General features: G+C 40.0%; 1 protein-coding gene across 1 annotated transcript in view; it reads left to right on the top strand.

The window, feature by feature from the left end:
• SLC25A26 (solute carrier family 25 member 26) overlaps positions 1-13,187 on the top strand; it is a 146,131-nt gene that overhangs the window by 103,513 nt on the left and 29,431 nt on the right. Inside the window, exon 6 of the mRNA XM_007445669.1 lies at positions 8,661-8,705. Within this exon, the coding sequence (XP_007445731.1) occupies positions 8,661-8,705 (45 nt within the window). The remainder of the gene's footprint in view (positions 1-8,660; positions 8,706-13,187) is intronic.

Below are 13,187 nucleotides of genomic sequence, written 5' to 3'. Positions count from 1 at the left end.
TCTTTCCCTCTCTCTTTCTTTCATAGTAGTTTCATAATGAGTGATATCTCATTTTGGTTTTGATTTGCATTTCCCTAATAATTAGTAATATTGGGCATCTTTTCATGTGTGTGTTGGCTATTTGTATATCTTTTTTGGAGAAATGTCTATTCAAATCCTTTGCCCATTTGAAAAATAGGATTTTTTGTTACTGTTCAGTTGTAGAAGTTGTTTATGTATTCTGAATATTGACTCTTTATCAGGTTGATGATTTGCGAATATTTTCTCCCATTCCATAGGTTGCCTTTTCAATCTGTTGATTTTGTCCTTTGATGCAAAGTTTGAAATTTTAATGTAGTCCCATTTGTCTAGTTTTGTTGCCTGTGGCTTGGTGTCGTATCCAATAAATCATTGCCAAATCTAATATCATGAAGGTTTTCCCCTCTTCTAAGAGTTTTATGGTTTTGGGTCTTACATTTAGATCTTTGATTCATTTGGAGTTAATTTTTTGTATATAGTGTAATGGAAGGGTCGTACTTGATTCCTTTGCATGTGAATATACATTTTCCTAACACTAGTAGTTGAAGAAATTGTCCTTTCCCCATTGAGTGGTCTTCGCACTCTTGTCCAAGATCATTCGAACATATATGCAAGGATTTATTTCTGGACTCGTCATTCTGTTCCATTGTCCGTATGTCTGTGTTGATGCCACTACCACCATGTTTTGCTTACTATATCTTTGTAGAAGTTTTGATACTCTCAGTGCTCCTGCCTCTGAGATCTAATCTTACTTGAGAATCAAACTGCTCACACTCATCTCCTTCCCTATTTTATTTTGATACTCTTGTGTCCATTTAGTGCTTTCTTTGGAAAGATGCTTTTGGAGTTTTAGTATGGTTTATAGACCTGAGGAGTGAGTCACTTTAAATTTTTTCTACTTTTAGGTTACTTTCCTTTATTAGGTATGCATTCTGCTCTCTATGTACAGTGCGTGTCAATGAATTATAGTTGTTAAATTTAAAAATCAGTGTTTATTATTAGAATGCTTTCCTGGTATGTCAGATGGCAGCAGACCAGATTTGAATGGGTCTCACCTTTTCCTTTCTTTTTTAAAGAATAGTAGTCACTTTGGGGCAAAATGTTTTCAGGTCTTCAAATTCACTTGTCCTTGGTTACCACTGGGCTTGGATGGAAAAAGGCACAGAGTATTTAACAGGAGAACTGGCTTTGTTATCTTTGCAACACTAGAATGGAAAACCCGAAATCAAGCACAGAAATTCGGACACAGTCTTGCAAGAGAAAGGAGACTCCCCTTTGCGTCACTTGTAGGATCCATTGTGTTCTTTGCAGCTTATGATCAAGTCTTATTTTTTTAAAACGTATTGAATTGGTATTTTAATTTGATCGGTCCATTGAGCCATAGAATTCTAGAGCTAAATGATACCTTAGAAATCATATCTTCATATCCCTTCAGTTATATTATATATCACATTATTATTTGTTAAAGGACTATAAAGTTATAGGCATTTATTTTAAGATCATAGGATTATAAGCATTGATTGGCTTCAAGGATAATCTAGTCTAAAACTTGGTAATAGGTAAAGCGTGCTCATAATGTAAGTTTGTACCTTCTTTATTTCATTAGTAATGCCCAACACTTCCTTTGCCTGTTTACCACTCAACTTTCACTTTCTCTACTTCACATGGAATCCTCACATGCACTCTCGTATGGAATTATTGCTCTGTTTATTACTAGTGGAATCCATGTTGAATTTTAGCAGGTTTCTTCCCCTCTACATCTGCCTCTTTGATGGTAGCTGAGTTTACTGTTGCTCACTTGTTAGGGCTCTGGGTCTTAACAACCTTATTCAAACAAAGCATCTTAAATGGAGGTATTAAAAAGGTCACAACAGTGAGCCATTTTGTAACTTTTGGTGCAATAAAGTGGGTATGTTGTGTTTTGGAATATAAGACCTCTGAGTGCAGCTATTCATTTCATTCATCTATAAAACATTTTAGAATAACAGCTTACATCTGTATGGGGTTTTAAATTCCACATTTTGAAGAAACATCACTGTTTTGAAACTCCAAACCAGACGTGGGGAGGGAACTTGCCTTCTGACCGGCCCATGTTCTGTAGAAGCTGGGAGAAGAATTTGTTTTAGCCGTGGAGCCATATTTGCTGGCAGTACTAGTGTCACATGAGTGGAACACATTTTCATTATGTCTTCATATTGTAAATGACAAGGCATTCAGTAAGATTTTGACTTGAAGAATGTTTGAAACATTTTTACACATCAGGAGTTTATCTTATGAGGGATATTTCATTACCAGAAGCCAGAAGTATATTTAAGTATTCAAGCATTTACAGCACATTTAATTACCTGAGACTGTCAATCTTGTTTTTTAGAGTGAAGTTGGGATTTACTTTCGGCTCACTTTTTAAAATAAATACTCAGTAGAACAGTTTTGGCCATTTCAAATGCGTGATTTTTAAAATTACTTCTTTAAATTGAAGGAACAATTTAATGAATCACTTTTAATAGAGGAAAATGGGCAAAATGTCCATCTACAGGATTCAAAATCTGGTATTATTTATTAAGTACCAAAAAAGTGCCGATAACATACAATTCAGTTTTATGGGTTATTTTAATCAAGAAGTGAAGAAGGCTAACATTCAGTAAGTTACAATAAGTTTTAAGTTACAGGCCTTATTACAGTAAGTTATAAGACCTTTTTTCATCTTACAAATGTGAAATATAAGCCAAGGACTAGACGGCTTCACAGGTGAATTCTGCCAAACATTTAGAGACGAGCTAACACCTATTCTTTTCAAACTCTTCCAAAATACAGCAAAGGGAGGGACCCTCCCAAGCCTGTTCTACGAGGCCACCATCACCCTGATACCAAAACCAGACAAAGATGTCACAAAAAAAGAAAACTACAGGCCTGTATCAGTGATGAACATACATGCAAAAATCCTCAACAAAATACTAGCAAACAGAATCCAACAACACATTAAAAGGTATGATTACACCGTGATCCAGTAGGATTTATCCCAGCAATGCAAGGATTCTTCAGTATACACAAATCGATCAATGTGATACACCATATTAACAAATTGAAGTATAAAAACCATATGATAGTCTCAATAGATGCAGAAATAGCTTTCAACAAAATTCAGTACCCATTTATGATAAAAGCCCTCCAGAAAGTAGGCATAGAGGGAACTTACCTCAACATAATAAAGACCGTATATGACAAACCCACAGCCAACATTGTTCTCAGTGGTGAAAAACTGAAACCATTTCCACTAAGATCAGGAGCAAGACAAGGTTGCCCACTCTCACCACTATTGTTCAACATAGTTTTGGAAGTTTTAGCCACAGCAATCAGAGAAGAAAAAGAAATAAAAGGAATCCAAATCGGAAAAGAAGAAGTAAAACTGTCCCTGTTTGCAGGTGACATGATACTACACGTAGAGAATCCTAAAGATGCTACCAGAAAACAACCAGAGCTAATCAATGACTTTGGTAAAGTAGCAGGGTACAAAATTAATGCACAGAAATCTCTTGCATTCCTATACACTAACGATGAAAAATCAGAAAGAGAAATTAATGAAACACTCCCATTTACCATTGTAACAAAAAGAATAAAATACCTGGGAATAAAGCTACCTAGGGAGACAAAAGACCTGTATGCAGAAAACTATAAGACACTGATGAAAGAAGTTAAAGATGACACAAACAGATGGAGAGATATACCATGTTCTTGGATTGGAAGAGTCAACATTGTGAAAATGACTCTACTACTCAAAGCAGTCTACACATTCAGTGTGATCCCTGTCAAACTACCAATGGCATTTTCCACAGAACTAGAACAAAAAATTGCACAATTTGTATGGAAACATGAAAGACCCTGCATAGCCAAAGCAATCTTGAGAAAGAAAAATGGAGCTGGAGGAATCAGGCTCCCTGACTTCTGACTATACTACAAAGCTACAGTAATCAAGACAGTATGGTACTGGCACAAAAACAGAAAGATAGATCAATGGAACAGGATAGAAAGCCCAGAGAGAAACCCACACACCTATGGTCACCTTATCTTTGATAAAGGAGGCAAGAATATACAATGGAGAAAAGACAGCCCCTTCAGTAAGTGGTGCTGGGAAAACTGGACACCTACATGTAAAAGAATGTAATTAGAACACTCCGTAACACCATACACAAAAATAAACTCAAAATGGATTAAAGACCTAAATATAAGGCCAGACACTATCAAACTCTTAGAGGAAAACATAGGCAGGACACTCTATGACATAAATCACAGCAAGATCCTTTTTGACCCACCTCCTAGAGAAATGGAAATAAAAACAAAAATAAACAAATGGGACCTAATGAAACTTCAAAGCTTTTGCACAGCAAAGGAAACCATAAACAAGGCGAAAAGACAACCCTCAGAATGGGAGAAAATATTTGCAAACGAAGCAACCAACAAAGGATTAATCTCCAAAATATACAGGCAGCTCATGCAGCTCAATACCAGAAACACAAACAACCCAATCCAAAAATGGGCAGAAGACCTAAATAGACATTTCTTCAAAGAAGATATACAGATTGCCAACAAACACATGAAAGGATGCTCCATGCCACTCATCAGTAGAGAAATGCAAATCAAAACTACAGTGAGAGGGCTTCCCTGGTGGCGCAGTGGTTGAGGGTTCGCCTGCCGATGCAGGGGACGTGGGTTCGTGCCCCGGTCCGGGAGGATCCCACATGCCGTGGAGCGGCTGGGCCCGTGGGCCGTGGCCGCTGGGCCTGTGCGTCTGGAGCCTGTGCTCTGCAGCGGGAGAGGCCACAACAGTGAGAGGCCCGCATACCATGAAAAAAATAAAAACAACAGTGAGGGCTTCCCTGGTGGCGCAGTGGTTGAGAGTCTGCCTGCTAGTGCGCGGGACACGGGTTCGAGCCCTGGTCTGGGAGGATCCCACATGCCGCGGAGCGGCTAGGCCCGGGAGCCACAACTACAGAGCCTGCGCGTCTGGAGCCTGTGCTCCGCAACAAGAGAGGCTGCGATAGTGAGAGGCCCGCGCACTGCGATGAAGAGTGGCCCCCGCTTGCCACAACTAGAGAAAGCCCTCGCACAGAAACGAAGACCCAACACAGCAAAAATAAATAAAATAAATTAATAAACTCCTACCCCCAACATCTTCTTAAACAAAAAAACAACAACGAGATACCACCTCACACTGGTCAGAATGGCCATCATCAAAAAATCTACAAACAAAAAATGCTGGAAAGGGTGTAGAGAAAAGGGAACCCTCTTGCACTGTTGGTGGGAATGTAAATTGATACAGCCACTATGGAAAACAGTATGGAGGTTCCTTAAAAAACTAAAGATAGAACTACCATATGACCCAGCAATCCCACTACTGGGCATACACCCTGAGAAAACCATAATTCACAAAGAGTCACGCGGGCTTCCCTGGTGGCGCAGTGGTTGAGAGTCCACCTGCTGATGCAGGGGACACGGGTTCATGCCGCAGTCCGGGAAGATCCCACATGCTGCGGAGTGGCTGGGCCCGTGAACCATGGCCGCTGAGCCTGCACATCTGGAGCCTGTGCTCCGCAACGGGAGAGGCCACAACAGTGGGAGTCCTGTGTACCGCAAAAAAAAAAAAAAAAGAGTCACGCACCACAGTGTTCATTGCAGCACTGTTTAAAATAGCCAGGAAATGGAAGCAACCTAAGCGTCCATCAGCAGATGAATGGATAAAGAAGATGTGGCATATATACACAATGGAATATTACTCAGCCATAAAAAGAAATGAAATTGAGTTATTTGTAGTGAGGTAGATGGACCTAGAGTCTGTCATACGGAATGAAGTAAGTCAGAAGGAGAAAAACAAATACTATATGCTAACACATATATATGGAATCTAAAAAAAAAAAAACTGTTCTGAAGAACCTAGGGGCAGGACAGGAATAAAGATGCAGATGTAGAGAATGGACTTAAGGACACGGGGAGGGGGAAGGGTAAGCTGGGACGAAGTGAGATAGTGGCATTGTCGTATACACACTACCAAATATAAAATAGGTCGCTAGTGGGAAGCAGCCGCATAGCACAGGGAGATCAGCTCAGTGCTTTGTGACCACCTAGAGGGGTGGGATAGGGAGGGTGAGAGGGAGATGCAAGAGGGAGGGGATATGGGGATATAAGTATACGTATAGCTGATTCACTTTGTTATACAGCAGAAACTAACACAGCAATGTAAAGCAATTATACTCCAGTAAAGATGTTTAAAAAAATGAAATATTTACATTCTCGTTAAAATGTGACATATTTACAGTTGGGAGGAGAGAGTACAAAGAAGAAAATTAAAGTCATCTCTAATCCCACTAACCGTAGTCCTCTTTGGTATTTTATTACATCTTATAAATTTTTAAAAATGGTGGTCCAGTTGTTAGGACTCATGACTTCCACTGCAGGGGTCCCAGGTTTGATCCCTGGTTGGGGAGCTAAGATCCCACAAGCATGCAGTGCAGCCAAAAAAAGAAATGAAAACTAAAGTTAGTTCTTGGGTTTTGATAATTTAATTGAAAATACAGCATTTTAGTGTCAGAATGGACAGTGTCAGATGCTTTCTTGTTTTGGTGACAAAAAAGCTCAACTAAGTTTGTCTCGTATTATGGAACTTTGATGTACAGGTTGGGGCGCTTGCTTATTTATGAAGATGACAAAATTCCATGAGATTTTAGTTTGTCAACTTAAACTAGTTTATTGACATTGATGTTTGTTTTTTTTTTCCTCTCTCACTGCCATTTCCTGCCTGAATGGAAGGCAGATTTTTCTTTCTGTGACCACTGTCAAGCCCAGGGCCATGATTTCTTCAAGCAGAATAAGACAGATGATGCTAGACTCTTAATCTCTGATTAAATATAAATATTTTGGAAGTAATTTAATGCTCTTAATTCATGGGAAGGTAAATACCCATTAATCCCTTCAACATTGTGGTCTCTGACACACACACACATACACACACACTCACACTCACACTCACACCCACATACCCCTATGCATTATTGTTATTGATCAAAGTCTACATTTACTTTTCACTTACAACTGAACTGGGTACAGAGGAACTATACTGGGGCCACGACCTGCTTGAGCAGCATCATCCCTTATGTAGGCCCAGTGGATAGTGTGTGGATATTACCTAGGCTAGTGGGTAGGGTCCCCTGGAGTTCAGGTATTTTTATTTTAGGAAATATGGAGGGTGGGGTTCTATTTTAGAATTTTAGAAAGTTTAATTAAAAGCACATAGATTATACTGGGGGTGAATTTATATGCAGGCAAATCCAATAAGATATCTTTTAGGTAGAGTAGTAGTCTACAGGGGCCTGTAGTCAGATTGTCTGGGCTTTTTACTTCCTTTGTGCTTTAGGCAAGTTAAACAGCATCTCTGAACCTCCATTTCTTTTTTTTTTTTTTTTTCTTCTTTTTATGTTTCTTATGCGGGCCCCTCACTGTCGCGGCCTCTCCCATCCGCGGAGCACAGGCTCCGGACGCGCAGGCTCAGCGGCCATGGCTCACGGGCCCAGCCGCTCCGCGGCATGTGGGATCTTCCCGAAACGGGGCACGAACCCGCGTCTCCTGCATCGGCAGGCGGACTCCCAAGCACTGCGCCACCAGGGAAGCCCTGAACCTCCATTTCTTGATCTGTAAAATGGGGATGGTAATAATACCCATCTTACAGGGTTGTTGTGAGGATTCAGTGAAATAAAAACTATGAAGTGCTGATTGGCACAGTGCCTGGCATGTGAAAAGTGCTTGGTAACAATTCTAGCTTATTGCTGTACAGCTAATTGTAAATCCTTAGTCTAAGTATATGCTGATTGTCTTCACTGCTAGAGATGACCCTTCTCCCTGACCAAGCTTGAGACTAAATCAGGCTGTCAGGCCCAACTGTTTAGAGCCCTCCCTCCTCCACATTGAGAAGCCCTTCCTGTCTTCCCACGCCTGTGTTCTGTCCTCACACCTTGCTTCTCAGCTTCCTCCTGCAAGTGGCTCTGTCTGCTTCCTCTTCTTTCTCTCCTCCCAGCCACCTGCCTTGTCCCCTCTGTCCTTCCTCGCACCTCTCCCTCCGCTCTCTCCCTCTCCTTTCCTTCTCTCTCCCCTCCTCCCCTTTCCTGCTCTTCCCTTTCTCCTTTCCTCCCCATCCCTTCCTGTGCTCCCCCCTCCCCCACTCTTTCTCCCCCTCCCTGCTTCTCTTTGCAACCCTGACACACGGCTCGCTGAGCAGCAGACAGCTCAAACTCTTAAGCGGGAAAATGTCACATCTTTAAAGTCTTCATTACCTGTGATGGAAAATACTTATTTTCTCATTTCTTTAAGCAGCCTGACACTCTTCATATTGGGCTTCTCTTTCAGTCTCAAGAGGGCATCATTTTATGTCCTTTGGGCTCAAAAACTTAGTAGATTTTACAGGCAGTTACCGTTTAACTCTGTTTCTAAAAACTATGCATCCTGTACTTATAAATTTAATGGTAGCTTTATTATGTATATAAAGTTAAAATGAAATAATGTTTCTGAATAATAATTATAGGTTCATATAGTCATGCTAAGCAAACTGATCTTTCCTGCCTAATTTGTTTGATTTTTTCTTTTTTTTTTCTCTTCAGATTCCTTTCTCATTGGTCCAGTTTCCCCTGTGGGAGTTCTTAAAAGTAAGTTTTCCAATCTTCATATAAAACTTCTAATTATCTTATGATCATTAATACCCAGTTGTTTCAGTGTGGAATAGTAGAATATAATATTGAGTAGTGGTTTAAAAACTCAAAATTATTAGGAGTTGGAAATATTTTGTGAGTGGGATTTACATGCCAGTTCAGTGTTTTAAACTTGTTTAGGTGTCTGTGGTCTGGGAAATAAGCAGAGCAGGCATAACTGAAATCCTGAGATGTTTAGGAAAAACTTTACTTTCCTCTGTATTGTAACTCTTTTTCCACCCACTTGAATTTTATTTCACTTCGCTGTGTGTGCGCGTGTGTGTGTGTGTGTGTGTGTGTGTGTGTGTGTGTGTGTGTGTGTGTTTGGGTAGAGGTTAAGGAATAACAGTGAGGGTAAATGGAAAAGGAAGGAAAGCAAGGCTCTGAATATTTGTAGGCCTAGAAGGCCAAGACCTTCCCGCCCACATCTAATGGTGGGTGGGAGTGGGGAGGGGCTTGGTTTCTGAAGGTCCCTTCTGTCTTTCCTGCTCACCAGGCCTAGGAACCCTCAGTGAGAAGGAGCAGAGTGTGGGGAGTTGTGAGTCAGCCTTGGACTCATATGTTTAAAAACAAACAATTAAATGAAAATTTGAAAGCCTTTGTTCAAAACATGCAGACATTGTATTTGTTTTTCATCTCCTGGTGCAATGATTTCAAAAATTGCGGCTCACGGTATAAATTATGTGGTGTTTGCCAGCATTTTAAAGACAACAACAAAAGGGAAAATAATAGCATCTTAGGAGGTAAGGTTAAGTCTTGCTTTGTCAAACTTCAGTGTTGCGTGTACATATATACACACATCTGTGTACTGGGTCACAATGTGAATAGTGATCAAAAGAATCTGAAAACCCTTGTTCAAATGAAATGAATCTGAAAACCCTTGTTCAAATGAAAATGGTTTATAAATGACCACACTGTAAAATGGCAAAGTACCTAGGTAGGCATTTGATAATACAGAAAACAAAGGAATTACTCTCATAATTGTATAGCATTAGTCATCACGGAGCGCTCAAAGAAAATGTCTTTGGAAGAATAACAGTTACTTGGACTCTGAAAAATATTCTGTTGAAGTTACATACTAAGGATAATAAAGTGAGACAAAACATTATTCATAAAAATAAACTCAGCAGTATTAAGTATTGAGAAATACTTCTTATAAATGATCTGACTTTAAGGAGTAGTACAGTTCATTTAATGCAGATTTTGGGATCTTTCATGGTTGTTTTGTTTGTTTTTGTCTTTACTGTTTTCCGTGTGGCACACGGTGAAAATGGATTTCTCTGGCAGTGTTTCCGGGCGTGATGTAACAGCTATCCAATGAGAAGGTCACATTCCATAAGCATAACACCTCTCTATTTTTGTGTATGACAAAAGACAATGGAGCAACAGCTGTCCGGCAAACAAGACTCACTTTATTAGTGTCTCAATAAGCAGCATTCACATGGCTTCTGCACTGTATCTAACATACTTAGGCCCAGTTTCTGCACAGGAATGTTTTGAGGCCCGAAGAGGGAAAAAGCATGGGATTTGTTTCTTTGCAGTATTGAGGACATTTGCAGTATGCTAGCTAGTTAAGAAATGTCTAGGCTTCCCTGGTGGTGCAGTGGTTAAGAATCCGCCTGCCAATGCAGGGGACACGGGTTTGAGCCCTGGTCCGGGAAGATCCCACATGCCGCAGAGCAACTAAGCCCGTGCGCCACAACTACTGAGCCTGCGCTCTAGAGCCCGCAAGCCACAGCTACTGAGCCCACGTGCCTAGAGCCCGTGCTCCGCAACAAGAGAAGCCACCACAATGAGAAGCCCTCGCACCACAACGAAGAGTAGCCCCCACTCGCCGCAACTAGAGAAAGCCCGCGCACAGCAACAAAGACCCAGTGCAGCCATAAATAAATGAATGAATGTATGTATGTCTAGAATTTTTCAGAGTAATCGTAGATAACAATGTTGAGCTTTAATACTTTTCTTTGAGCCAATGTTAAGGTGCCATAGTTTTTTTTTTTTTTTTTGTCGGATTTATTGAGGAATAATCTTCATACAGGTAAACTCCTTTTAAGTGTACATTTTTACAGGTTTTGACAAATATGACTACCACCCTAAACAAAATGTAATATCATCACCCTTTTCCAGAATATCATATAAATAGAATTACACACTGTGTAGTATTTTGTTCCTGGCTTCTTTCATTTAATATCGAAGAAGAGATTCATTCCTGTTTTATCCCGTACCAGTAGTTTGCTCCTTTCTGGTGCTGAGTAGCATTTCATTGTGTACGCGTACTATAATTTGTTTAGCCAGTTACTAGTTGATACACGTTCGAGTTGTTGATGATTATGGGTGAAGCTGCTACAAATATTTGCACGTGGGTATTTGTATGGATATATGGTTTTGTTTCTCTTGGGTAAGTACGTAGGAATGGGATTGCTGGGTCATAGGGAAAATATGTTTAGTTTATAAGAAACTGTCACAGTGTTTTCCAAAGTGGCTGTCCCATTTTCCAGCAATGTGTGAGAGTTCCAGTTGCTCTGCATCCATGTCATTGTTTGTTATTATTAGATTAAATTAACCTTTACCCATTCTGATAGTTGTGTACTGGTATCTCATTGTGGTTTTAATTTGCAGTTCTCTCAGGGCTAAATAATATTGAGCATCTTTTCGTATAACAGTGTTTTTTTTTTAAAACATCCAAATGTGAAACCACAGTGCTTTGTAAAAGTAGACAATTTTTGGCATGTCTTTTATTTTTATATTTATGAGTTTATCCATTTAAATTTGCTTCTGCAACCATAGAGACACTGTATTATATGGAAGGGTTTCTGTATTATGTTTCTGTGGAAATACTGCTAGGAAAAATTTTTCTCAGCAAGGACTTCGGCAGATTGTGTGCACATTGTGCTTTAAGGAGTAGGAATCTGGAGGTAGGGGGTGGCCGCTATCATCTTAAACTTATTCTGCCTAAAATCGATGGTATCGCCTTCTAAAATCACTTCCTCCTGCTGTCTCCCTGATTTCTCTTAATCATACTACTATTCTCCTGACCCCTTTGGTCTCAAATCCCAGATTAAATCTGATCCTCTTTTTCTCTATCACTCACCAAGTTGTGTTCACTCTGACTTTTTGAAACCTGTGGCCTCCTTTTTTTTTTTTTTTTTTATCAGATTCTTACTAACTTATGCCTGGACTTAGTTAACACTCATCTGTTCTACACATTGAGTTTGTGTGATCTTCCTTAAACATCTCTTTGAAGTTCCCAGAAATGTATAACTTTCTAAAACTCTAAAGCATGAAGTTGTTGGCACTCAGGGATGTCCATACTGTGTTCTTAACTGTTTTTTTCCATCTCCCTTCCCCTTACACATTTTTTTTTTTGCTTTCCCTCCTTTCCTTCCTTTCCTTCCAACCGGAATAGCCTCCTTACTGCCCCTTTTCTTTGGCTTCCTTCTGCAATGGGCTTTCACGGATCAAATGCTATGCACCTTTTAAAGCCAGCTCAGTTTTCTTCTCGTGCTTGAAGTCTTCCAGTCCAGACCCTGAAGGTTTACCCTTATAGCTAACATTTGTCTGTATAGCTGATTGGTATTTATTCGTGTACTGTATTGCATTCAAAACATCTTAGAACTGAGCTGTAGCACATTCTGATAAGGCCTGATCCCCTTCTATTTATAGAAAAGTGGCAGATGCTGTTAGTGTACATGTATTGCCTGCCTGCTGTGAGTTAGACACTGTTTCATTTCAAGGCAATTCAAAGATGAGTAAGATGTAGCTGATGCCCTTGAAGAGTTTTTACTCTATCAGAGAAGCACATACCCACAGATAACTCCAAGGTAACGTGTCTGTAATTGAAGACCACCCAAGGCACTGTAGGAGCCAGCCCCCCGACTCCCCAAATCATGTCATTTCACTACCTCATTTCTCATGTTTTCTTTTTTTTTTTTTTTAAATAGTACATATGCTTACAAAAAAGATTTAGATGAAAGAAGACTAAACACCATAAAGAGGAGGGGAAGTAAAAGGGGTAGATCATCATATCCAGAACCTCTGAGAAGATCATTTTCCTTTAAGATTTATATTGAGTTTGGAACTTTTCTAGTAGCCCAACAAGAAGAGAAACATGTTAGATTACATGGTTCTCTTATCTGACAAATAACCAAAGCTTATTATTTCATGTTGTCCCTTGGCTTTGAATACCCTGTGTATATGGCTGACTTGCACGTTTAAAGCTCTGTCGTGGACCACTTGCTCTGAGTTACAGCCTCACATGACCAACTTCCTAGGTGACACCCTTACTCAGGGTGTCTCAGGGGAACCAGTTCAGAACAGAACACTTGGTTTTTATTCCCCTTCTCCCCAACCTGTTCCTTCCCAGGTGTCTCCTTCTCAGTAAGTATAACACATGTCTGTTGCTTGCTAAAGTAGAAACTTAAGAATGACTCCACAGTTCTC

This window comes from Lipotes vexillifer, unplaced genomic scaffold, assembly GCF_000442215.2.
Source record: "Lipotes vexillifer unplaced genomic scaffold, Lipotes_vexillifer_v1.1 scaffold239, whole genome shotgun sequence".
NCBI classification, from domain to species: Eukaryota; Metazoa; Chordata; class Mammalia; order Artiodactyla; family Lipotidae; genus Lipotes; species Lipotes vexillifer.
Note: the sequence above shows the minus strand (reverse complement) of the source record. Positions and strands in the feature narration are given on the sequence as shown.